This window comes from Scomber japonicus, chromosome 12 (assembly GCF_027409825.1).
Source record: "Scomber japonicus isolate fScoJap1 chromosome 12, fScoJap1.pri, whole genome shotgun sequence".
Taxonomy (NCBI): Eukaryota; Metazoa; Chordata; class Actinopteri; order Scombriformes; family Scombridae; genus Scomber; species Scomber japonicus.
Window position 1 is genome coordinate 7,873,666 of NC_070589.1, and position 26,573 is coordinate 7,900,238.

The window sequence follows — 26,573 nt, forward strand, 5'->3', positions numbered from 1 at the left end:
TTCGACTTGCATCAGCTATTTCTTTCATGCTTCATAATCACTGGCCTTGCCACAGTTGTTTGACTACTAGCTGACAAGTAACTCCCTATCATATTCATACAGTTGCACAGCGTGGCCATTATAACCTGACACTGCTTGCTATTTCTCCGCCGATAGATCCATGTCATGCCTCTTGGCCATTAAGATCTGCGGATGAGGGCCCTGCCGGTTCCTCCCAGGTCACGGTTTATGACTAAGGGGTGGTCTGGCTTTTGTTATTATAACCCCCACACTATGGAACTCTCTGCTTACTGAACTCAGTCTGAACACATCAAGTATCCAGGTTATTTTAAATGTCTTCTTAAAGCTTTCTCTTTGTGAAAGCTTTTGAAGATTTTTTTTTAAATAATTTGATTGTTTAGTCTTTACTTTTGCCATGCTCATGACCTTTGACCTTACTCATTCTATCGGCCTGGCCTAATTTCATTATTTTTTTTGTAAAGCACTTTGTAACATTGTTAAGAGCTAAATGAACTTTATTATTATCACATATAATGGGGTTTGTTGCCTCAGCTCCCCCCACCACCCACCATTGTGTCTAAAAATAATACACTGCATCATTAAAACATGATAACACTATGTTTTCTATTAGCTGAGACCTTTATTATTGAAATTAACAAGACAGCAATATGACTGGCTCAGATAATATGAATTAACACCACACCCCACTGGTTTATATTCTGCTGTATGCATCTCTCTTTACACAGGGCCTATGTATAGTGCCTATTGTAAAAGAAAAGTAGAAGGTTCACTTGGATATTGTCCTTGTACAAATTACTGTTGCAATTAACAGGACCTATAGAATGTGATTCAACACATCCAGCAAGGTGACTTTAATTTGACTCTTCCACAGTTCATTTTTCTGCTCATTAGATAGGTTTGAAAGTAAAAGTATCACTTTTGAACCCTGGTTCTACTTTTAGGCTCATAAAATACATCAGTGGTTTTACGTTTGGTTGACAGGTTCAGTTTGAATTCCATGCCCACAATCAAGATTAATTTCTTTTCATTAATTGCCAGTTACCAATAAGCTGTCCATATTTTTAGATTTTTAATTAGGTGTAGAAAGAGGTGTAAATGAAAGAAAACCGTGGTGTTAGATGCCTGTTTAACAGATGTATCAGAACATGGTTTATTTATAGTAAAGCAAAGACTTGTGTGGGCAGTGTTTAAAACCAGTAGGATGGGGCTTTGAGGCAGGCAGAGTGGCAGTGATTCATAGTTCAACCCAAAGTCCCTCTCTCCCCAAGTCCCTCATAATTAAAGTCGAAGCATATGGCCTTGTGACCATGCAAGCTCAGAGGTATCTGCTCAACTTTCTTGGCATCTTATTTTGAATCGCTGGCAACGACACCCCCCACTACCCCCTCCAGGCCTTCCTTCAGCGCAGCGGAAATGAAAAGCGTGTCACCTTGAGTTGTCACGAGCCACATCTGCCAGCCTCATTAGCAAGTGTTTTAGGCTTATTGATAATGTGTTTGTCAGCATGGTTTGTTAAGACGGTAGATATATTTGTCAAAACATGGCTTTATGCACAAAATCACACGTGTACTCCACTGTCACAGTTGTTGTCACTTACAGCTGTTGGATCAACCTTAAGCACACTGAATGGGCTGATGACTTTCTTTCAGACGCACTTTATTTTTTTTAGTTTTAATTGCATTTTTAATTTGCTCCTCAAACATACAGGACTGAATCGTTCACTTTGATTTTACCTTTAAAATAAGCAGACGTGTAGCAGAAGCTTTTAGTCAGTTAATGGTTGGTTAAACAGAGTCTGGTGCCAGGTTAGCAGATGTGATAGACTATTAAAATGGGAATTTTAACATGTTGCCATACAAGAATTTATGAATTAGCATTAAACAAATATTACAACTAAAGCTGTCATCTGGCAATTTGTAATTAGCCTTGCTGGCATTTTGTTATAAACCAAAGTATTGGACCCAATAGCAGCACTAGATGAAAAGTTAGGGGATCACCAAAGCCACTTCAGAGGGGGGCATTAATTCCTGTATCAGTTTAAGCCAATCCAAATAATAGCTGTTGAGACATTAAAGTGTCCTCCTACTGGTAGCGCTAGATGAAAAGGGGATCAGGGGAATCACCAAAGCCACCAGGATGAATTAGTGTTGATCTTTAATGTCACGCCAGCTCATTCAGTAGAGATATTTCTCTGTAATTGAAAACTTTGACCTGCCGGTGGTGCCAGAGTAAACGTCAGAGGCTCAACAAGTCAGTAGGAGTCATCCTCTGGAGATTACAAATGTCTGTACCAAATTTCATGGTAATCTAATATTTGTTGAGAGATTTCAGTCTCGGCCAAAGCCTAACCACTTGGCCAAAAAAAAAAAAATCCTTATCTGACAGTGCCACAGATTAACAGTCTGAGTTGAGTTCCATTGTCACAGAAATACTATTTGAAAGGACTGGGAATCCCACAGAAAGAATCAAGGAAGAGGCACAGGAACCACACTGCCCCGAGGAATAAAGAGGATTCACAGGGCATGGCTCTAACTCTTCTCCCTTTTTTTGCATCAGCAGTGGTTCACAGCAAACCTAATATTGCCTTTGGACATGGTTTAAATGTTATTTCAGAGGCCACCAAGGACATTTTCTGGTTGAACGTGGTCCACAGGAACAGTAATGTTAGGATTAGTGTAAGCATTTTTGCGAAGACTACCTGCCTGAATGAGATGAGCATGAGTGGTGAAGGCCCATATGGTGATAATTCTTCACAGTAATCTTCCTTTGCCTTGAAACGCATTTGGCCTAGGCTCTAACATAACTATCCCCTGGGTGTTTGCTCGTCGTTTCAGAGGGCCAATATTTTGTTCCGTCTTTTTTTTTCTTTCTTCTTCTTGTCAGAATTGTCTGGGGAAGAAATCAGGGCTATGCTGTATTACATTTAGTCTCCCATTAGATTAGAGAATGGGCCTGGTGGATCATTCCCACTGTTCCTCCTCACTTTCTGTACTTCTTCCTCCTCACTCACTCTTCCCCCTCTCTTTCCCACTAAATCATTAATTTTATCCGAGAGTGAAATGGAGCACAGGCCAGACTAGTTAATGGGGTTCTATGAGCCATAAGATTACTTTCCTACCTGAGCTCATTCCTATGAATCTTCCTTAGAGAAGCGACTAAAATAACAAACCACTTCCAGCCGTGAGGCGATGTTACAAGAGGAGTGCCGGGTGTTTAGACAGGCTGTGCTTTCCGTCAGCTCCGTGCTTTCAATGTCGAGCATCGGAAAGCCCTGCGCTTGTCTGATATTCTCGGCCCCGCTTCCCGACGGGACGGAGTCACACATGTTAACAAGAGAACTCAATTTACATTCCCCAAGCAGTCTAATTGGAGTCAGAACAAAAGCAGCGTGAGATTTTCTCTCCTTTTTCTCAATGGAAATCACAAGTCATATTGAGGTTTTTTTTACTGACATAGTTTTTGTTTTACTCTCTATTAGTTCACATGCAGAAACTTTGCTATTTAAGTTGTACTGTGCTTTGGGACTTGTAAGTCTCATTATCTAGGATACTCATTATTTGACTTATTTAGCATCTCAACTGAGTTAGCTGTTTTGTCAGAGAACTGTCAGCACTCTTATTATTTCTTGTGACCACGTTAAATGGCTTTAAAAAATATACATAGGATCAGTTTGACACCTGAACTCAGCACTGTTGTCACACCTGTCCATTCTGGCTAAAGTTCTGTGGATGATTACATGTGCTTTGCCAAAGCAGTTCTTTCAGTGAGCGTGATATCAGAAATATAGTTGGGAACAGTTCAATGGGCTTTGTGAAAATAAGAGTTGCTAGTTGAGAATCCCATGATTATGCAAATAGGAACTAGGAAAGGATTTGCCACAATATATTAATTGGTATTAGAACATAGACAGATAAATTCTGCAGTCTTTACTGGATATATTTGGTTCTGCTCAGCACCGAGCCGCAAGATCTATTACCGGCAATTCAGCTTAAACCATTCGCTGTGTTTCATTGGATAATGTGTGTTGGTGATCTTTAACAGTTTAGCACACAAATTCTCCTTTGTGCTCCAAGTGCTCATGTTGGAATACACTATACATTTATTCAAAATAAGGAGTTAATTAAAGGGTCTCATGAGCTGAATACCTTGGGACTTCATCTTTAATTGCACAAAAACTCATTCTGTGTCACAAGATCCTGGAAAATTAGACAATTCAGGTGCATCAGAAAGATTAATAAAAAAAAGTTGCTTTCTTTTAGTTTAACTTGGGTAGTTTATCTTTCTATTTGAACAATGAAAAAGCAGACACCCTTACAAAGATGGATCACTGAGCAAAAAACTCCAATAGTTGGGAACTGATCTCTGGTTCTCATTGTGGGATTCATAGAGGGGCTGGAGAGTTTACTTCCCAATGGACTACTTCACACAGTATCTTGCAGAGCTGGATTATTGATTCAGTTTTACTTTGATTTATGTAACTGCTATGCACTCTAGGCCCAACGTGGTCATGCCTATATGAGTTTAAAGTATAAATATAAAGCGTCTAGACAGAAACCTTCTGCTTTATCATTGAAACTTCCTGCTTACTTGTTGTAACTATGTATTTTTCTATTTAACTACTGTGTGATCATATAATATTGAATGTTATGGTTGGTATAGTAGATAAACATCAACCCTGATAACATTATACCCAGTATTTTTGTCTCCACCATAGACCACACGTTAGATTGTTCCCACCATAAAGGGTTTTTGTTTGTCAGGCTGCATAGTAACAGCAGGAGATACAAGTACTTTCCACATGTACCTTACGACATTTTTACAACTTGTATTTTTACAAAAGGAATCGGTACATAATGCAGCCCTGACCAAGCTGCTTCCATGAAAGGCTTTGGCACTGACTGCATGGAGAGAGAGAGAGAGAGAGACTGTGAACTTGGGATGTTTGCAAAGTGAAGTTCAGTCAAATTAATCATTCTGTCAGACAATGAGAGCAGAGCACCCCAGGGCTAAAAGGGAGACAAGGCCTTTCAGCAAGAAGAAGAATACACTGCGCTACTGTATATGTTTTGGGCTTGTTATTCATTTTCACTAAGGGAGGTGGAGGATGGGGATGGGGAGGTTATGTAGTGGTGTGCTCTTGCTCTCTCGGTGCCGGGGAATATATCTATCGTTCCGGGGAGCCATTTCCCATAAGAGGGGATAAATGGATGTAGCTGAAGGTGAGGACAATGCAGGAACATCACATTTAGAGGCTTATTCATCAAGTTCATAGGTGGTGTCAGGCCTCTGCCAAATGTTGCATTTTCACAGCACCCTTGTAAAGGAACTGTTACTGGCCATGCATGCATCCCAACACTCATATCCAAATTGTGCCTGCATTTTAATGCTCAAGTAGCTGCGTTTGTTGCTCAGCTTTAATTACATTTCTTCCATGTCCATAATTGGTTCCATTCATTTGGACAAGAACCAAATAGATTACTTTTTAGTTCTTTCCAAGTTTAAAATTTAAAACTAAAGGCCACCAGGTCATGGCTTTACTGACCATTGCAGCCTAATTGTAAGTTCTTATTCAGAATTTTATGATTGTAGTTTCGATCTCATGTTTGCAACAATGCAACTTTTTACCTAAGTCATGATGACCTGTGAGGTTGCTTCAACATCTCCAATATGGCACAAATTTGAATTAAATGCTGTCAGGTTACAAATGGTTCAACAAGGAAATATGCACCACTATCTCAGACCTACTAAGTGGTGCACACTTTGGCCAGCGTTAGCTACTTCAGCTAAATGGTGCTAACCATTTAGGGCAGGTATCAGAATCAGATTACATTAACCTCGCCTTTTTTTGGATATGCCAGCATCTAGTGGCTGTTGATGGCACTGTAATTCCAAGTATACACAGAATTTTTGAACAGCACACAACAGCAACAGTGAGTGCTCTGTTTGTGCCTCTACACTGTAGGTTTGGAAGCCCTCAGAGCCCAATACACTGACTACAGTTATGTGCCATCAATGGAGGAAAATAGACTTGAAGCCTAAAACAATGCTTCAGGTTGCAGTTATGTGTGTATAGGAAGTGTGATATGCAAGCAGAGAGTCATTTTTTTCATTATGCTAAGTAGAAATGTCTGGTATAAATGACAATAACCTGATTTGATTACTGTGGAAGCGTACTGTTCCATCAGACGTACATCAGATTAACAAGTGAAAAATGCTGCTGAGACTCTTTCAGTGCAGACACAGTGTAAGGTACTTTCACATTGGCTTCAGCCTCAAGCTGTGCTATTTGCTTGGTTAAAATAGAAGAGTAGAGTAAAAACCAAATATATTTGGGCACTGTTGGAGTGAGAACCAAAATTCTATAATATGTAAATGATGACTTTAACAAAAGAATTTCTGAGACTCTTTGGATTATTTAGACTGGTGAGAAGAGAGAGGGGCAAACAAGATGGTCATAAATAAAGACACAGAATGTAATGTAAAATCCATCACTAGATATCATTATTATCCAACCCTGCATTGTCCTCCAGCTGTGCTGCCACTGCAGTGAGAAGGAAACAGGACTTAAGGCTGTCTCTCACTCACCAGGTGCAAAATATGGTGCAAGCGGCAAGGTGCGATCCTTGTCATTTTGATTAAAGCTTTTAAGACACATTTACATAACACTGACCTATGTTTGAATTCCAAAAGCCATTACACTACCAAATACATGAAGATAGTGTACTGTTACAGATTCCATGCCTGAAAAATGTATTTTCTACATACAAACTAACACACACATATAGTACATATACTGTAATTTCTCAACATACAGTTTTTTTATAAATAGCATGAATTTTGTTTCACTGTGTTTTCTCAGTATATGGATTCATTTGCTAAACTTACACAGTTTATATGTTTCTTTATTACTTTAATGTGGCCACCTGGCATCAGAGAAAAACATTTGTCTCAATAAGTAGAAACAGTATGATGTTTTTAAATAGCATCTGTATACTGTTGTTGTAGTCACACAATCATAGGTTGATCTCTACAATTAACAATAAGAAGGCCACATTTGTAATCTGTTTAAACATTTTATTCATACATAAATCAGGCATTAAAATGAATTCTGATTTGTTAATACTTGAAGCACAGTTTATTCTCAGAGAAATGACAGACTGTGACATTCATCCTCGAATACGCATCACAAGTTCTCCATATGCTGTTATTTGTGTGAACCGTTGCCCCTTGCTGATGATGACATTGTTCCCCTCTCTTTTTATTGTCTTCCCCTTGTGTCTCAATTGATCTCTCTTTCACACACGTCTGCTCTCTCCCCTCCCTCTGTCTCTTTTCCGTTCCCTTCTTCCACGGCCGTGCTTGCAGGATATGTGTCCCCGTCACAAGCATTATCCAGATACCTTCTGGATGTGCTTGTGAACACGGTGGGAGCAGTCATAGTGATGTATGGCTGTAATCCCACTGCTGCAGCATGACACGGCTGTCAGTTGCTATGGGAGACGAGATGATTTATATTCTGCAGCTCTGCCTATGGCCCAATATAAGTTCCTTTAATGTTAACAGGCCTGATCCTGGATTCTGATGCAAAAAACAAGGAGGTCCTAAGACTGACGGGAACAAATGATCACAGACACTTTAATAGCTCTGGTTTCATAATAATTGATGTTTAATTGTAATGTAATAATAAAATAAATTTGAGTCGACATCTCTGACCAAACGACAAGGCTGGGAGATTATTTATTAACTCCAAGACCTGCTCACTGAGAATCTGTGCTCCATCACTTTGTAGCCAGTATTTAGAAATGTGTAACATTCACTTGTAAGATTATAAGAGTCATCACCTCTATTAATTATGCCACCAATTAATTAATTAATTACAAGGAGAAAGAAAGGAATCAAATGAATCACTGTTGTATCTGAAGGTTGTACATTGTGAATATAGTGGCTGCCTTAGAATGAATGGGTACATTTAGTTAAGTTATTTTGGACAGAATGAATGAGTTGATTAATTAATGTTATCAAACTAATCAAAATAGCCAATAAGAAGTAAATAATTAACTAACAACCAATGCAAATGTATGTAGAATTAGGTCTTTGCATCAACTCCTCAGTCAGAATGCTTGTCAAATTTCTATCTGTTTCTGTGGGTGAAGGACTGATGATGAGGCCAACTTTTGGGAAAATATCACGCGAGGCTATACAGACTCGGTGTGATCTTCAGGTCACCAGGGCAACAGTCAGACGAGAACCACTGCATCTTGAGTGAAGACCTCTGGTTCACAGCTTTTTTAGGAGGGTGAATCCAATGCTGGTGAGGGCACAGACTCCATGAGGCCACAGAGTCAACTAAACACACTGTAAGGCCGTGTGATTTAGTGTTAGCATTCAAAGGCAGGCTGGAGGATTGAAGATGAGCTCTAACTATTAAAGAGTTCTTGGTAAAGTCTTTAAAAAAGTTTTAACTTTGCGATATTAGAAAATGAATATATATTCAAATGAAAAGGTGTGTTATACTGGTACTCGGCTTGTGGTTTTTAGGTGTATTTCAGTCTTTCTGGAGCTCTCAGGCATAGAATAAAAAGGACAACGCCCGAAATGCCAGTCCATTCTAGCTGCAGGGTCAAGAGGAATATAGAAGAAGCAGCATTTTTTCAGCAAGCCACAAGGCCAGTAGAAGACAAAGACTTGTAAAGCTTATTATAGTAGTAATAGTATAGGAGGTATGTCTTGGAAGAATAGACTTGCCATTCTTTTGAAAAAGGATATGTTGATTACTAATGAATTGATTTGTATGAAGTGAAAACTGGTCTTCAATTTAACAGTGACTCATTTTATTAAAATAAAATATTTTTATTATATAAAATATTTAAAAAACTATTTATTCATTTCTGTCGGCAATGTTGACATATTATGAGAACCAGTGAGGAAACATGTAATATTATAATATTGATTAGCAAATAAAAAACAGACTAGACTCATTTTTTCTAATTTGTAGTTAAGATAATGTGACACACAGCTATGGTAATAAATGATCCTCACACTCAACAATAGCCAAATAATACACTCATACTGTTTAAAATCAAATACACTTATGTGATGTTGTGTAAATTCACAGATTTGGAACAGTTAGAATTCAGCATAATATCAAACTAATGAAATAGTTCTAAAACACAATAAAAGTTAACATGGGTTAGCTATATCAGGATACATATATTTATACACTTAGTAGCATGTTTAACCATTGTAGACATTGACTGTAAATGAAAGGAAGAAATAGGGACATACTTAGAAGACATTTAGCTTCTACCAAAGTTCACAGCTTAAGAGATCCTTTCCTTCTGTAGCTGAAGAGAAAAATAACGTTAATTCAAACTGTCCATGTTTCCTTGACATCCTTATGGCGTTAGGTCAGAGGTCATTGGATCTATGTGTGTGTGCCCCCGCATCTGCACACACAGTTAGATTAATAGAAATCATACTGGTGTAGAAAGAATTGGACTTTTTGTCTGTGCCTGGGTTTTGTTTCATTACAACATGATGCTGCATGTATAATTGATGTGTATAAAAGGGGGCAGATTAGTCCTCTTAGGCTGTGTTAGTTAAACCACTTGGTGTCTCACAGTGTTTCATAATGGATATCCTTGCTGCCTTGGTTGTACCGTTGTTATTTCATTTACACGTCCTCATGTTTTGCTTTATCTGACACCGACTATTTGTTGCTGCGGATAAGACGACAGGTCATCGGTCAGTGGCGCAAGATGCATGCATAATGTTTGACAGACCGTGCAGTGCACCAAAATGAAAAGAAAAAAAACCCATCGGCCCATGTGTGACTCTTGTGGCAGTGGAGATAGGTGATATTGATTTCAGCAGGGGGAAGGATCGGTAAATGAGACAAAATCAATAAAGATAATATACAGGGCTGTGTGAAAGCAACATGAAGAAATGGTTATGACAGAGTTACATTTAGCTACACTGAAGTACAGTGTTGTTAAATCTTGTTGATGACTGGGATCTGCAGTGATGGAGAGACTGGGACAAAAATATTGACTTTTACTGAGTCAATTAGTCAGTTATTTGCTTAGTCAGCAGTAGGGCAGGGGATTCATAGCATGTCTGTCTGAATCCGGTATTGAATCCACCAATCCATAAACATTTGATACTTATAAAATACATTTTGGTTCAGCTTCTCACAGTGTTTAGTGTAAAAGTGTTTTTTTGAGTTTTTTTAGTAAGCTGGTCAGTTAGATTTTTTGTGTACATGTGGTTCAGTCAAATTTAAAGGGGTTAAAATAACTTGCACACATTATTATTTGTGGACCCAGCATCACATTTCTGTATTTAAAAGAGAATATATTAGAGGACTACGGCAAAATGTCTAAGTGGTGTAACCAAAAAAACGTAATAATTCATCTGGAGAATCATGTCAATCAGGAACAATGAAGCAATTATTAGTATAAGTCCACTTAAATACACTGTAGGTGCATAGAATATTGAATATTTATTATTTTGTGGTTACACCATTTGACATTTTCAAGAGCATTCAGTCTTACTTTTGGTACAAAAACAAATAGTGTAAATGTCATTTCAAATGACATCAAACCAACAAAAATACTGAATGTACATTTGAACAAACCTGATGCTGCTTTTAAAACTATTTTTAAAGAAATGTTCTGCTCATCTTGCCAACCCTTATTTATCACTGACCCAAGCAGTGATGACAGACATACTCCAGTTTTGAATGGCAGTGTAATTATTGTTTACATCCTGTAGATAAAACTAGAGTTTAAATGTTAAATATGTATCTGACACATGGTAATAACAGCTGTAGTCTACATTTGCACACTTTGTTTTTCACATTTACTCCCAAATGGTGATTTAGAAAAGTCTTCATTTAGGATCGTAGAGAGGAGTGAGGGTAGAAGCTGTTCTCAAGCCTCTCAGTGCTGGATTTATTATTCCTGAATCCCAAATTCATTATAGTGACTGGTAAATTAAGAGTCACTATACTGATGCTGTGTACACCACATGATCTCTATGATCCGTGAAGTGGAGCTTTTCATTAACATACAGTGAAATAATGAACGTTCTGGAAGATTGTTGAGATTATGCTTTTCTTTTTTCTTTTTTCTTTTCTCTTTTTTTTTAATGTTAGTGTTTTTACTTGACATGATAATCAGCAGAGACCCTAAACCCTAACCCTAACCCAAACCTTCCTCAAATTCATAAAATGTGGCTGTGCTCCGTCTTACTCTGAGTGTTTCTTTTTTATAAACGGGGGAAAAGTCGGTATCCTCAGCATACCATTGATATGAAAATCCTCATGTTTAATATGAATGTGCTGTATATTCAAGTGGGACGTTGGCCTTCACTTTCATCTAACGCTGAACACTTCACCCTGCCTTCTACTATATCGCTATTTCTGAATAGATTTTACGTTAATATTCCCATTTTCCCGCGCCTTTCCGGGGAGGCCGAGCCGCAGTTTTGGCTCCACTTTGATCTAACACTGGAGACTTTGCTTGCTTCCCTCTCCTGTCATCTAATATTATATTAATATGTATTAAATATTCCTCCTGATTCTTCAGGTAAAGTAAACAAAACTGAGCTGTAGGGCTTTCTTTTGATCTAGAGCTGGATATGACAATCTCGTATCCACTATAGGGAAGTAAATGTCATGAATATTACAATTTCTCTATATGGTTTTACAGGTGTGACGGTACCAAGACTACATCCATATGTATCAATGTGTGTTTTTGTGTGTGTGTGTTATTGCAGGAATGGTGAACTACAGCGAGGTATCTGGCTACCCCCTCGTTCAGCATTGGAGTCTTCGCTCGGTGCTGTACCACGTCAAACTCAATCAGTGGGTCCTCTCTCAAGGTAAATCACTCACTGCTTCTGGAGATTAATAATTTATATCTTTTTCTTATTACCGATTGTTTATTTATGCTAGAGAAGACTGTGCCCGGGTATCTGTGGCATAAACTCAGCGCCGTCGACTATCAATTATTTATCACGTTGTAATTAATATGACACATCAAGGTTAGCAGCTCATCATAAACAGCTTGGGTATTTTGTTTAATTTTCCTTCTTCTATCAGCGATGTGATTAACAGGCAGGCTGCCAACTTGTTTCCAGACTGGGATGCGTTCGCTTCTTTGTCGGTGCTGAAAAACACTCCACTGATGACTTTACGTAGCTTTCAACGCCAAAAACGCCAACGCCTCATTTTAAACATATTCAGACTCCAGCACATCACAACAGGGCGCTACGCTGGCAGTTTTTTGTAATGTACCTCTAAATTGTTCAACTTGGGTCCATTATATCAAATTAAACCCTTTCTGAAGCAGTCAATTACAGACAGGTTATGGTTCTTCTGTTGAGCTGTGGTGCTTAGTGGGAGCTCTGAGAGGCAGTGAAAGGGTTAGGGTCAAGTTTCCTTTAATCACAAATGAGCAAAATGTCATTGGAAAAGGGCAAAAAACAGGGAGCAATTGGTATTACGACCTCAACTTCTGTGGTAATGTTATAATAAGTCATGAAAATGTTTAATACCCAATAATGTTTAGAAGCACACCTGCTAATCCCACAGAGTTATGGTGAAGGAGGTATTCAGATACAGTGATGCCAAATAAGCATCAGCAGCTTTTATTTTTCCCCCCCCTCAGCAATAATCAAGAAAGTTCCTCTGAATATCAAAGGAGCTCAACAATCCACATAAAAGGTGACCTTTCCAGCGAGCACCGGAACCCAGGTGCCTCATAACGTTGGGTGCTAAAGTTAGGTTACTGCCATCTGGCCCGGAGCAAATGAAAACACAAAGTCATAACAGCAAGTGACTAAAAGAATGGACGTTTTCTTTATTTAAGAGGAAGTAAAATTGCCTTGGACAGATCTCCAGGGTTTTCTAATGGCAGGAAGGAGACATGTGGGAGGGTCAGAGAACGATGAGTGATGATTACACTCACAGTGGCACAGTGCTCAGGAGTGAGGGGACGTGCTGTCACCTGTGCTGGAAACAAATCCATGCAACATTTGGTCAGTAGCATTAGGGTTTTATTCCCCAACACTCTTGTTATTATAAATACACAAGATCAACACAATATGATTCACTCGAGTAATGATATGTCTGAAGTTGAGGCTGGATAGCAGATATTGGTATGATTAGATCTGAAGGAACCAAAAATAAGGATAACTGACAAATAAAGTAAATACCAGCACATTCTTATGTCAGTTTGCACTTTAAGTTACAGCAGTTTAGTTTGGGTGAGTTCACATTAGGGCTGGGTATTGTTAAAAAATGACCATGTCAGTACCAATCCAAGATAGCCATACTAATTAAGTACTTCATTTGATACCTATTACACATTTTGTACACTTGCTTTTATGTGGTGTAACAGTCATGTAGTGTAACTAGACTTTAGAGTGTTTAGGTGGTATCTTGGCTGCTGTATTGCTAAACGCGCTAACTCAAATTCACCACGACTTCATCACCACAGATGGGTTGTAGTTGGTGTGACAGTGGGCCAATCACGTGTTGCATTAAATCGAAGAACGCTGGTGTTTATTGGCTGTGAGCAAGTTCATACAAATAGTCTGATTTTCTAGCTCTGGGTACAAAAAGGATCGGTTGCAGGTATCATTTGACAGGAGACGTTTGGATACTACTTAGTATTGATTTATTTCAGTCGATATCTTAACCCTCACATACTGTTCATGCTGACTCATAATTCGTCTCAACACCAATTCACATTAATGAGTTTGCCGTTAGTTATTGATGAATGTTTGATTAATCCTTAATGAAGCTGTCAGAGAGCAAACAGTGTATTGTATTAATGAAAAAAAATACATTTACAATAATTATATATGCTCCTGCAGGACATTTTGTAGAATATGAATAATGATTTTTGATTTTGTACTAAGATGTGTGTCAGATGTATTAAAAAAAATACAATTATTTGGGTCACATGAGTGAGTGGAAAAGTATAATGTGTTTTTACAGCTCTCAAATGTAAAAATGGGTCCAGTTTGACCCATGGACAATATGTAAGGGTTAAAGGTATCAAGTACTGATACCAAGCCCTCAGATTTACAAAAACATCTCCATATGCTGAAGACATTTCTTACAATTTAACTTTGCACAGGATAAAGGGCTATAGATTCTCTTTTTCAGATTTTGCCATTGTCAGTGTTTTCAAAAATTTGGTACCATATCATTATTTCAAAAACCCCTCTGACCTCTGCCTGTAATTATTATTTCAGCATACTCAGCGCCATCCACAACTACCAAACCATTAGTTTCAGCTGCATCTTAACAATTTGAAATGCCCCATTTTAGAAATTCTAAAAAGGTAACAACAAAGGTAAGGCAAACTACTGCAGCACTAGGTTTACACAGATCACTGCATTACTGTTTTCACTGTTGATTTTTCAGTGTTCTTACAATATGATTTAGTTGTGTTTTAACCTGTCAGAGTGTAGGTCTGGGTTATCTTTGTTTTATCTTATTGTTTATATTTTGGTACAAACAAACAAACAAAAGAACTGAAGATTATGAATTTTATGACACATGACACGGAGAAGAAAAATACATTATATAGAAATAAATCTTCCCAGGTCTAAGTTTTTAAAATGATTACAAACATGCTTTCAGCTCACCTAGACTAAAAAAATAACATATTTATTTCTAAACTAGTGTGTTCTCTTTGTAGTGTCTTACTCACAGTATGAATCCATATACAGAACATATACTAATAAGTGTACATCCAATATTGAGGTACATGTGATAAATAGTGTGTAAATGTATATGTGGGCCACTATCTTTTTGGTTGTTCCTGACTGAAATGAAGCACCACGTTATTTCATGCAAGACATGGAAGTCATACGGCCCAGCTGTTATTAGCTGACAGCTCCTGATTGATTCAGCATTCCTTATCAATCTCACACCAATCACAGCCATTCTCACAACAATGCGGCCCATTTAAGTACACTGATCACTGCTTACAAGCTTGCCTCCACCTTTCTGGTTCAGGGTCACAGCCTGGGTTCACAGGTCAATCTGAAAATCATGTCTTACTGTGTATTAGGGGTTTGGCATTGTGCTCCCTGTTGTCACTTAATATCAATCTATGACAATAGTCTTCCTGACTTAAACTACAGGTAATAAATGTACATGGTTGAATTGGCTTGATGAAGCCGTTGGTGATCTAGCAACAGGTAATAGCAGCAGAAATCCTCTCACATCATCAAGTTTTTGGTTAGATATTACAGGAGCATTTTCCTGAATATAAAGTGCATGTCACATGCAAATCTGATGATTGAGACCGATAGAAGGGTGGTTGGATGAAGACCAACGTAGAGAAATATGTATTTCATTTTATTTTCCTTGTCTTTTTTCTCTTTCTTTCTGATAGCCTGTCATATATCACAAAGCTCTGTATCTATAGCAAGATCAAGCCGTTGTGACAGCGCCTGCCACGGAAACTTCACAGAATAAGATAACTGTGGATAGGTATTTAGTCAAGCAATACTTCTTCTGAAGGCTGCTCCTAGCTGCTGACACGTCAGGGATTATACACAATATTTTCTGACAGATTCCTCACTGCTCAATGTGTTATTGTATGAAAATATATCTGGTTTGTTTGCCTCACTACATAACTTGAGTTATTCCATCGGCAGTGTTTCAGGGTGAAATGACATTTGTCGAAATTTTACATTCAGCCTGGATGGAGGGAAGCGCGTCATTTCATAATTTGGATTTTTGTCATGTTTTTAAATGCATTCATTATTCATAAATCCATCACGAACAGTTCCCATTCTGGTAAGTGCAGCCACCCTACTGTAAATACAGCCATGACACCTCTAATGCATTTCCAATGGGCGCTGCTGTGGTTTGAAAGTGGCTGCCGCGTCTGCCGAGGATACAGTTTCTATTTTCTCTTCGCTCAGACGCAACTCGGCAGCCTTTTACTCCCATTTCCCACTTTAGCTCATCATATTTCAACAGCCACCGGAGGGGTGAGGCTACTGATTTGTACATCTGATAGCAAAGCCCCCATCGCTCATCCACACTGCACTCCTCTGTCTCTCACTTCAGTGGCCTCCTAATTTAATTTTAGAGAAGTAAGAGCGAGCGGAGCGTGAGTGCTGAGATATTAATACGGCTTCCTCTGGAAATGATAATGATAAACTGCCATTGCGCGTTTTTGCTTTCCAGAGAATCCCAGTGAGCACATGGTCATCTTGTTATACGGCGGTCTATGTATCACATCAAACATGCTTCCCCATGTGTTTTATAACATCTTATGTTTGACTGAAGTGGGGATAGCATTAGGGGACGTGTTCTTTGCTTGTTTTGTCAATGAAATGTGTCGTTCTGCTCCCTGAAAATCCACAGGTATCATGACAGAATTATTCACATTAGATTTTACAAGTCCTTTTATCCACCATTGTGAGAAAAAACCTGTCACTTCAGCTTAGGTCTCTCCCAGGACACAAAGTCCCTGAGGCGGATTTGCTTTTTAAATTAGCTATAAAAAGGTATCTGTAACCCCAAGGTTCTTACTACCACTTATCCAGGTCTAAATAAAGAGAGAAACCGTAGTCTTCTACACCTCTGTGTCATACTGATGCTTCTCTGCTGTAAAGCAGTGGATGCTGTTGCCATGCATAGACAGAAATAGGGCCACATGTTACACAAATGGTGTCTTTTCATTGAGAAAAACTTTTTACAATAAAGTAATAGTTTGAGGCTGACATCTTCTTGTCAAAATACATTCCATAAACACTCACAAATGATATATTTGAATGAATTATTACTAGAAGGAAGTAGTCATGATAGCAGTAATGGTAAGAGTCTTCACCAGTAAAGCAATGCATGCAACTGCTGTAGGTTTCGTGATGGTCTAGGTGGCTCAGGGACCCCAGTCTCAGTTTGTAGCCCACTTGCTCTGGAGCTTTCAACCACATTACCTGTCCCCTCATGAGCACACTGAGTTTGCTCAGTTTATATGGAACTGTAGCTTCCATACCCTCTGAACACCTTTTTCATCTTTTGGTGTCCGTAAAAATTGCTTGACATTTCATTCCTGACCTTGTAAACAACAGCTGATGGAACCATTTCAGTTAATGGTCCACCTACCTGTATGTTCCGGAGCTTTTTTGGTGTATCACACAGTCTTCCAATCTGCTGATGTGGACAGTGTGAAAATGGTCAAAGGCTCCAGAAGACGTGGACTTTTAAGACATTTTTTCATAATAAGAATGAAAGTACTTGAATGTACTAAACCACAGTATCAGCTGTATAAATAAGGGCTTTAATTCCCTGCATTATCTCAAAGATGGGAGCTGTGCCTAAATTGACATGATGCTTTTTTTAAGTAAAGTTTCTTCATAAATTTGTGTTGAAGCGAGACTGTGTAACTTCTGAAAGTAGAACTAAGACAAGTGAAAACTGAAATATTACTGTCCATGGAATAAACAACCAATCTTACATACATCTAACCTTAATGTTTAACTGCCATTACTGGGACAATGCAACAAGGAGAAATTGGTATGGATATGAAAACCTACCATGTACTTATTCATGAATGAAAGACTGACAGTAGCCTGACAGTGGAACAAAGACAACTGCTGACAAGAAAATAAAGACAGAGTTGCAGAGCAAAAGGAGCAAGTTGCAAACATGAAAGTTCTCCCATTCTGTTTGAAACTCCGGGTGCCCATAGCTTAAAGAAAAGTGTACTGTATTTTGTGTCTGAATCTCCCAAGAGGCATTATTTATTTATCCACACCAAACTTTTACCTTCATCAGGTATTCTGATGCCAATCCTTCATCAAGTATTAAGAAGCACCCTCAATGTTGTTCAGGCACCTTAACTGAGCCTCTAATACACACAAAAATAGCATTGACATCAACATGATTCCATTTTCACTGTGTCTAAGTATGTAGAGATCATTATTTTTCTTTATTTTTTTCTCATGAGGGACCATTCTTGTTCATGTCCATGTGTGGATAATCAGCTGTCTTTGGTTGAAAGGGTTCATGAATAGTAAGTAGCTGGCTCAGATGTCCACTAAAGCCGTTTAAGACACTTAATGCCAGACGCCTGACAGAATCTGCCACTTCATCCACTGTAATTTCAAATACCTATGTGCAATTATTAAAGTGAAACAACCCAGGATTAAAAAGGATCACAAAGTTAGACACCAGTGCTTTAATAAAGGTTGCTAGAACACACTGATGATATGTCATTATCACACTACTTCAATTATTTGTGAGAACATGTGGCAAATGACATGGCATTTGATTCAAACTTCAAACCATTGACACAACAGTATTTTATACATTTTTCATAGTCACTTTGAACTCAACAATTTTTAATATCACATGGAGCTAAAGGCATGTTTTGTTTTTGGGCGGGGGTGGGGGTGTGTATCTACCTCTGCAGCAACTATTAACCCTTACATACTATTTGGTTCAAATTTGACTAATTTTGACATTTGTCAGCTGTAAAAACACCCAAAATATATTTAACCTTGAAATGTAATGAGTTTTCTTAAAGTGGCCCAAAATGCACAAAAACTTGAATATTTTAAAATATTATACTTTTGTATAGATGCTACAAATGTTTGGGGTCAAACTTGAACCTTGTCTATTGACATGGATTTTTGATTAAATTAACAGTTGTCTATAAGCTGCAGGTGCCTACATTGAAACAAAGGAACTTTACACAGGCTTTAAAGCGATGGTTCGGCATAATTTCGACCTAGCGTCATATGCACCATGAGGTCTATCTAATATAAAATAGTGGAGTGAGAGCCCTCAGCTGAATGGCTTAGTACAGGCGCTAACGGGAGTGTATCTGGTAAATGACCCCACTAATAATGCCTGGACTGCTATCAAACTTCTACAGTAGTACAAATAGAGTCTTTACTCATAAATGGATGCATTGGAAAGTTTGTAAGTACACTAGGAGTTTATTAAAATAAACACTTACCTGATGGCTTTTACTCAGCTGCTACTGCTACAGCTGGAAACATTGTTGAAATATTACGTGATCACTGAAATACTGTGTGGTCACGCGATATTTTGACGAAGCTTGTGAAATTAGCTGCGTCATTGTTTAAGCCGAGAGGTTCAAAGCGTGGGAACAAAGTAGCGCCTTATAGTCCGGAAATTACGGTACAACATAGTAGCAGTTTTTTTCTCCAAAATTGAGTGGTGTAAAATCTAAAAAATACACTCTCTCTGCTCTCTGAAACATTGATCAAGGTTTAATCACACATTTATTGATCAGTCAGATTGAATATTGATGCTTTCTGTTTGGGATAGACACTTTTTATGAGGGACAAAATTGATTAACATACTGCAGGGGTGTAGAATATGAACAGTATGTAAGAGTTAATACTGCAACAACTGCTGCCTTTACTTCTATAACTGCTGTACTTTTTTACTAATGATATTGATAATAATGGTGGATGGATGGCTGAAATAATCATGCAAGTCCTTTGGTTACTGAGCCATTAATATAATAAGCAATTAGCATTTACAAATATTCCTCTAATGTCAGCAGCGTGTCCCAAATACCATAAAAAATGGTTCTCACATCTGGTGTTCGAACTGCTAAAGTGGAACATTTTTGTCTGCCAACCATCACAGGCATTTTAAACACAAACACTCTACATTTAGGCATCATCATGTTTTTCTGCTCAAAATGATAAGCAACTGTGGAGAGCAAGGTGGGAACATAATAGAGTGCTTTTCTGATATTGTTGTGAATACAGTGATTATATTAAAGCAAAGATCCATGCAGGGAGAGGTGGAGCACGTACATGACTAGAGCTAGAATAAAATACACATTAAATATAGCATATGACAGGGTTATAATGAAAAATATTGACAGTGAGATTACAGCAATTTAGTAGTTGAAATACTTATTATTCTGTGTCCAAACATTTGTAATAGGAACTCCCCTTATTTACTTCCTAAACAGCATCTGTAGTTTATCTGGGATCCATACAAATCCAGTAAGAATCTACAGCTTTATGTGCCTTAGAAGATAAGATAAATATTTATACCTCTAGAAAATGTGAGCAAACAACAACTTACCTATATTTTCCTGTTCACCCAGACTTTCTTTTCTTCTATTCTGCTCAAGAATCTGATTCAGGTTTTTGTTTCAACTGGAAACATTCATCAGCTTCTTTTTTTCCCCCCCTCGGTCCTCCCAGCCTTCAGCTCAGCCATCCATTCTCTGGACGGCGCGACACAGCGGAGCGACTTTGTCTCCATCCTCAGGGAGTTCGGAAACCACTATGTGCAAGAGGCGGTGTACGGCTTCCAGGAGTCCTGTACCATCTGGTACCCCAACAAACAGGTCCAGAGACAGCTGTGGCTGGAGTACCAGGACATCAGCAAAGGTAGGACACACACACAGTCTTACACTGTGAGCGCACATGATAAAGAATGATAGTTATAAGTGGATAAATGAATGGCAAAGGTAAGACCAACGTGTGTATGTGTGGCTGTGTGGGAGGTTGAAGGAACATGACTTTAATTCCTGCAGTTATTTATACGTTCATTGATTGTACTCATTTTATAAGCTGTCACCCCCACACTATATATAATAGAGAGTGTGTGGTGGGGTGGACTGGATTATCATATAACAATTTTAGAATTGGCAGGACTCTTGATCATACTTCAGCTGGGAGTAAAACGCTTGCTAGGTGAAAAGCTTATGTGAGCTATACATAAAACCTTTTTAGTAAAGCTCTTCTCTTGTCCCTCTTTTTATTGGTTGTATCCAATTGAAGAGCAATGTAATGGGCTCCAAGGATGGCAATCTTTCACAAATGTTCTGGAGGCCTTTTTCCACCATTAGAGGTTGTTTTGGACCGTTTATAAAGGTACCCTTCTGTGATTGTTGTGGTAGATCTTTTATAGGTGTTTTGGATGTTGTGTTGGCACCATAAACCATGCAAACAAGCAAGTCTCATCAGAGGTGAGGGTGTGAACCTCAAACCTTTTTGGTACTGATTGAAATGGGACTATGGTGAATATAAAAAAGCATCAGGTACCAAAATCTAACATTGAATGTCTGGACAAAATGAATGTGTGGGTATCCATACCAAAACATAAAAGGTACTGTATCAGAAAGACTTGATAGACTTGAGCTGGATTGGTTGAAAAAGTGCTCTGTGTTGTTAAGTACATTAACTCAAGTACAGTATTTCCATTTTTTACTTGATACTTCTACTCCACAACAATTCAGAATGAAATATACCTGTTTCTGCTTAAGTTACCAATCGGAGTACTTCTTGGCCACTGGTTGTGAAGACGGCAGCACAGAAGCTCTTTTGTGCATTCTTATTATTTCAAGTACATTCAGGCTGGTGATTGTACTCTTAATAGCCAAGCAGATGACACTTATTTAACGTGTTTCCACATAAAAGATCCTGTACAAACATTCATGTGAAGCAGCAGCCACATGTAACGTAGTGAAGTCATCCATGTAAATGACAGCTACATGCATTTTCTTGTGTTAGAAAGATTTTTATGTTGGCATGTCACATCTGTTCGCTGTCTACACTGCATGTGCATCAAATATTCCAAGCATTGTAACGCTGCAATGCTTTTGTCATGTGTTTGACTATCACACTGAAGCACAGTGTGTGTTGTAGATCAAAACAGGCTTTGCAGTAAAATCAGCATTGTTCTATCTCAAACAATTACAGTAAACTTCACAAGCACTGTGCAGAAGCACTTTAAGTAGTTCTACTTAAATGAAAACTCAAAGAATCAATGCCTTTGCTTTTTGTTCTATGACTCAAAATGCCAGCACGTCAGCCATCCATCTTTTTGTTACCTGTGCTTGTTTTCTCAGTAAGTCAGAGCAGACGTAAGTAATAGCTGGTCTCTCCTCACCGTTTCACCTCAGTGGCTCCATACTGTCCGCAGTCGTTTCCTTTTGTTTGCCTCGGCCACTTTTCTTCCCTTCCCTTGTTTTGTCCAAGGACACCCCCGCTGCGCTCCACTGTTCACTCCCAGTTACCTCTGTGCTGACAGATGGCATTAGATGACTGAGTTTTCCCACCCTCATGAAAAGCCCATTACTCTTCATTTTCAGCCTCTTCTGACACACCACTGGCAGACGCTGCTAAACGATTCAACACAATCAAAGAAAAAAGTGCTATGCCCCTTCTTTTCATCCTAGTGACTTTAAGTTGTTCTCCAATTCATGCTAGATCAAGCAACTCTTTTCCACAACTTGTAGAGCTCAATATTACGTGCAGGACCAGTGGAAAGTTTGGACATATGTTCTCATTCAAATGAATAGCAGTCTATGTAAGTACTACTGGCTAATATTGGTATAGGGATCAGTCCCAATAATCCTATATCAGTCAGGCCATACTTTGTTATATGGTGCGATCATATGTAAAAGATGTATTGACACCAAAATGCTGAACAGCAGATTGCAAGAACAGAATAATGAGGACAGATTTGTACATAAACATAAATCATGAATAATTCCCAACACTTGATTTTAAATGTTCCACAGTTTTCCACAATTTCCTGTTAAAATTAACTGAGATACTTTTATAAGGAAACTTTTGGAAAATAATCAGTTGGTACACAGCCAAGCAATTAATTCCTTCTCCATACTTTTAGTCAGTGCATAGGAGGCAGTTTGAACATGTGAACATGCAGAATTAAAGTGTAGGCAAGCATATGTTCTGAGAATCAAGTTTAACATCAATTATTAATGAGGGCTTTTTTTCTTTGATGGCAGTTTTTAAAGAAGACTTCTCCAGAATCAACAACTGCTTTATGAATTAAATACAACTTAATAAACTCAGATAACTGGCTCAGAACTTTGCCTCTATATATGTATATATTTCTTCTATAATTAGTACAAAATTGCTTGGTTATTTTGGGGAATTTACTAGGAGATTATTAGTAAAATACAGAGATTTCAAATGTCCAATGTCCAAAAAACTAAACTACAGCTATACAAATAGATGTTAGTGTATAGTTCATATATGCAGTCACCCTTCCTTACATGCAGCATACATTATCATACAGCAGCAATATAGTACAGCTACTATACATAAGATCATTTGTATTTGCTTAAAGCTATTGCAACAATCACTTTCTATTAAGCTTATTGTTGTTATATTGCTTTGGATGAGGCCATATACTGTATTTGCTCAGGCTGTACTCTTGTTATCAGTCCCCATGTTGAAATAACAATAAAAACATCAGGTTTGCTCCATGTGGAAATGAAAATCTGATTGCCTGCACTGTTGCGAAATCTATCCAGAATCCATTTTTCCATCGAGCAGAGAGCATCATGATTACATCGGGATGTGAAGATCTGAAATGATTCAATATAAGTGGGTAACTGCTTCAACCTGGCACAGGACCATCCGTTTCAAGGAAAGAAATAGATTTCATTGGCAAAAAAACTCTAAATCAGAGTCATCTTTCTTAATCTCTTCCCGGCGTCTCGGAAACATCCTGGCCTTTTGGAGGGAGTAATGAGCTCACAGGAGAGTTTGATGATCCATGTCCTCGCCCTTTGCTCCAAATACAAGATCTGCCCGACTGCAGCTTCCTTCCATATTCAGTGAGAAGGGCGGCTTGATCATTTTCTCTACCTTAGCTACCTTGAGCACAGCTGCTACCTGCACTTTGAAAGCTTATTTGTGTGTGTGCTTCATAATTATAACTCCAACAGAAAAAAAAGATAATAGAATAAAAGATGAACTCTGTGTTTTTGCAGTACTTCATTGAAACTTTAGAGTGTTGTAGAAAAGAGTGGACTTGTTTAATACTCAAGAGGAAAACCACATTCACATATCAAATACTGTGTGGATCACTCAAGAATGTAAGAGGGAAGCATTTGTGGATTCTCATCAATACAAAATGACACTGTAACCTAAAATAACTGTTCCTCCAGTGTGGAATTTCACTTCAGTACAAAATCAATAGGAAATCATCCCAGGAACTGTGATATTCTGTGGCAATTGTGCATGGACTGTAAATTATAACCCAGCAGACCGGAGCTCGGTAGGTGAAAGAGGCGCATAGTACTCCATGCTCTGTAAAGTTAATTGACAACTTACACCAGTTGTTTCCTAATGACCCAGGAACTTGAAAACAACACATACACACATATACACACACACACACACACACACACACACACACACACACACACACACACACACACACACAGTGCCTGACTGTCATTGCTGTATCAGTCATGTTTGTAGAGATGCAGCCATAGCTCGTTAACTGTGGTCAGTGAGTGTGTGTGCGTGTCTGTGTGTGTGTGTGTGTTTTATGTGTGTGTGTGTGTGTATTTGGCCATGATGCCTTGTCTCTGTGATTAATAGCACTTCTCTCTCTGCACTTGGATCTGATATGAGTTTCCTATTGTCAGACACATGACCTCAATTACTACGCCAGAGATCAGGCATCAGCAGCTAGAAATCCTCTGTTGTCTTTTTCATGTTGCAGCAGTTTATTACATTGAGGAAAAGTATTTGATTTGAAAGTTTAAGACCTTTTAAGTACTATTTGAAGCAGCTGTAATTACCATGTGGAATAATATGGTTGTATTCCCCATATTAGCAGGGTTTGGTTTATGGAAGCTGTGTTGATGGAAGTACTAGAATAATAGCGTATGGATGGATGGATGGATGGATGGATGGATGGATGGATGGATGGATGGATGGATGGATGGATGGATAGATGGATAGATAGATAGATAGATAGATAGATACTTCATTGTCATTGCACATTGGTTTACAGCAGCTACATCCACACTTAAGACTTCCACACATCACATCACATAGAAACACATCTCTGACTATCCAATGGAAAAAACTAAAAGTTACTAAAATACCCAAAAGTTGTAATAATAAACAAATGTACATATGTATATATATGTATGTTTATATATATATAAATATATAATAATGAAATATTCAGTGTGCAAGAAAGTACCAGTAACATGTGGTACTGTGTCTCCTAAAACCACAATTAAATTATTTAAAAACTGCACTAATATGTTAAACAAGTCCTCCAAATGAAACATACATATGCATGGTTTGACCATGTGCATTCAGAATGACCTATCAGCACTTATTGGTAGGACATCATTTATCTGTGCTTTCCAAAACCATTACACATCACTGTTAAAAATAATGTTTTATATGATGTTACAAAGCTGTTGTTAAGGTCTGCTTAGGTTTTAGATGCCCACGAGGTAATGGTTAGATGACTGTTGTAGTTACAGTTTTTTAAAAAACATCCCAACTCTCAGTTAGAAATAGGACACGGAGAGCTTAATGTCTGCGTTCACCCCTCCTCCTCCTCTGATTGAGGAAAATTGTCAACATGAGATGTGTATAGTGAAGATTTGATGAACCCACAGAGAATTATGACCTAATTCTGCAGTTCTCCTCAGCTATACAGAGCATATTAGAATATTTCAGCTAATTGTTTTGGTTTTATGGTCAACAACTTTACTGTAATAGTTCAGTAACACTGCTCATCAGTTTCCAGCAGCAGTAGGAAGCTGTAAAAAGCTCCAATAAAAATGTTGCACCCTACCAGCCTAGCACCAGACAGCTGACTGACAAGGTTAGCAACTCCAACATATTTGATCATTTAGATAGCTGAAGAGGCTAAGGCTATGAGTAGGTGTTGATGGAGACTAACAGAGTTGAAAGGAAAGTGAATATCAGACTCTAATGCTGCTTCATGTATACTGGATATGTAACCATGCTAACACATAAGCTAAAACTACTGATACCATGATAATATGTCTATGTTCTGTCCTTAGCTTGTTCCTCAGGTGGATACAATATTAATAAAGGAACTTCTAAAAGACACCAATCCACAATATAAATGAAGAAGAAGAAAAAATAAGAATACATATGTTTCTTAATATGTCTAGAGAGTTCAGTGAATGGTTTGAAAGGTATGAAAATGATGTGAATAATATCCTATGTCCTTCACAGTCACCAGATCTTCAGATTTTACAGAATGTGCTTTGAGAGCTATGTCCCAATTTCATTCAAATCTTTTGAAATGGAGTCTACAGCCGCCTCCATCTTCTCAAGGTGACATGTTTTCATACTTGTCAGGAAAATCTCAACAATGCCACCAAATACCATGTGGGCTGCTTAAGAATATAAAAATCTTTAAGGAATCTTTAAAGCACTGCCACCAAACTTGGTTTATTACTCCTAAAATGAGGACAGTACCGCAGCCATCCCAAAAAGCCTTCACTAAATACACAGGCTGGATGTGAATATGATTAGCCTTATTTAGCTCGCCTCGTCTCTTGCTCACTTAGTGACCTGTCACATGGAAAATTTGTGAAGACCAGCTCGCTTCAAAACAGCTTCAAAATAATTAGATGCTTTGGAGTTCTGTCAAAACACTCCAACAGCAATTAAAACTTGAATATGCTTCAAAAACACCTAAAGGTGACATTATGAAGCTTGTTAAATTGTTAAATGCCAGTTGGAAATTT

At 38.2% G+C, this 26,573-nt stretch overlaps 1 protein-coding gene across 1 annotated transcript in view; it reads left to right on the forward strand.

Annotated features, from left to right (window-relative positions):
• The window catches only part of astn1 (astrotactin 1), a 389,683-nt gene that overhangs the window by 210,540 nt on the left and 152,570 nt on the right, over nucleotides 1-26,573 (forward strand). The window contains exons 16-17 of the mRNA XM_053329701.1: nucleotides 11,800-11,904; nucleotides 20,257-20,445. Coding sequence (XP_053185676.1) covers nucleotides 11,800-11,904; nucleotides 20,257-20,445 — 294 coding nt within the window. The remainder of the gene's footprint in view (nucleotides 1-11,799; nucleotides 11,905-20,256; nucleotides 20,446-26,573) is intronic.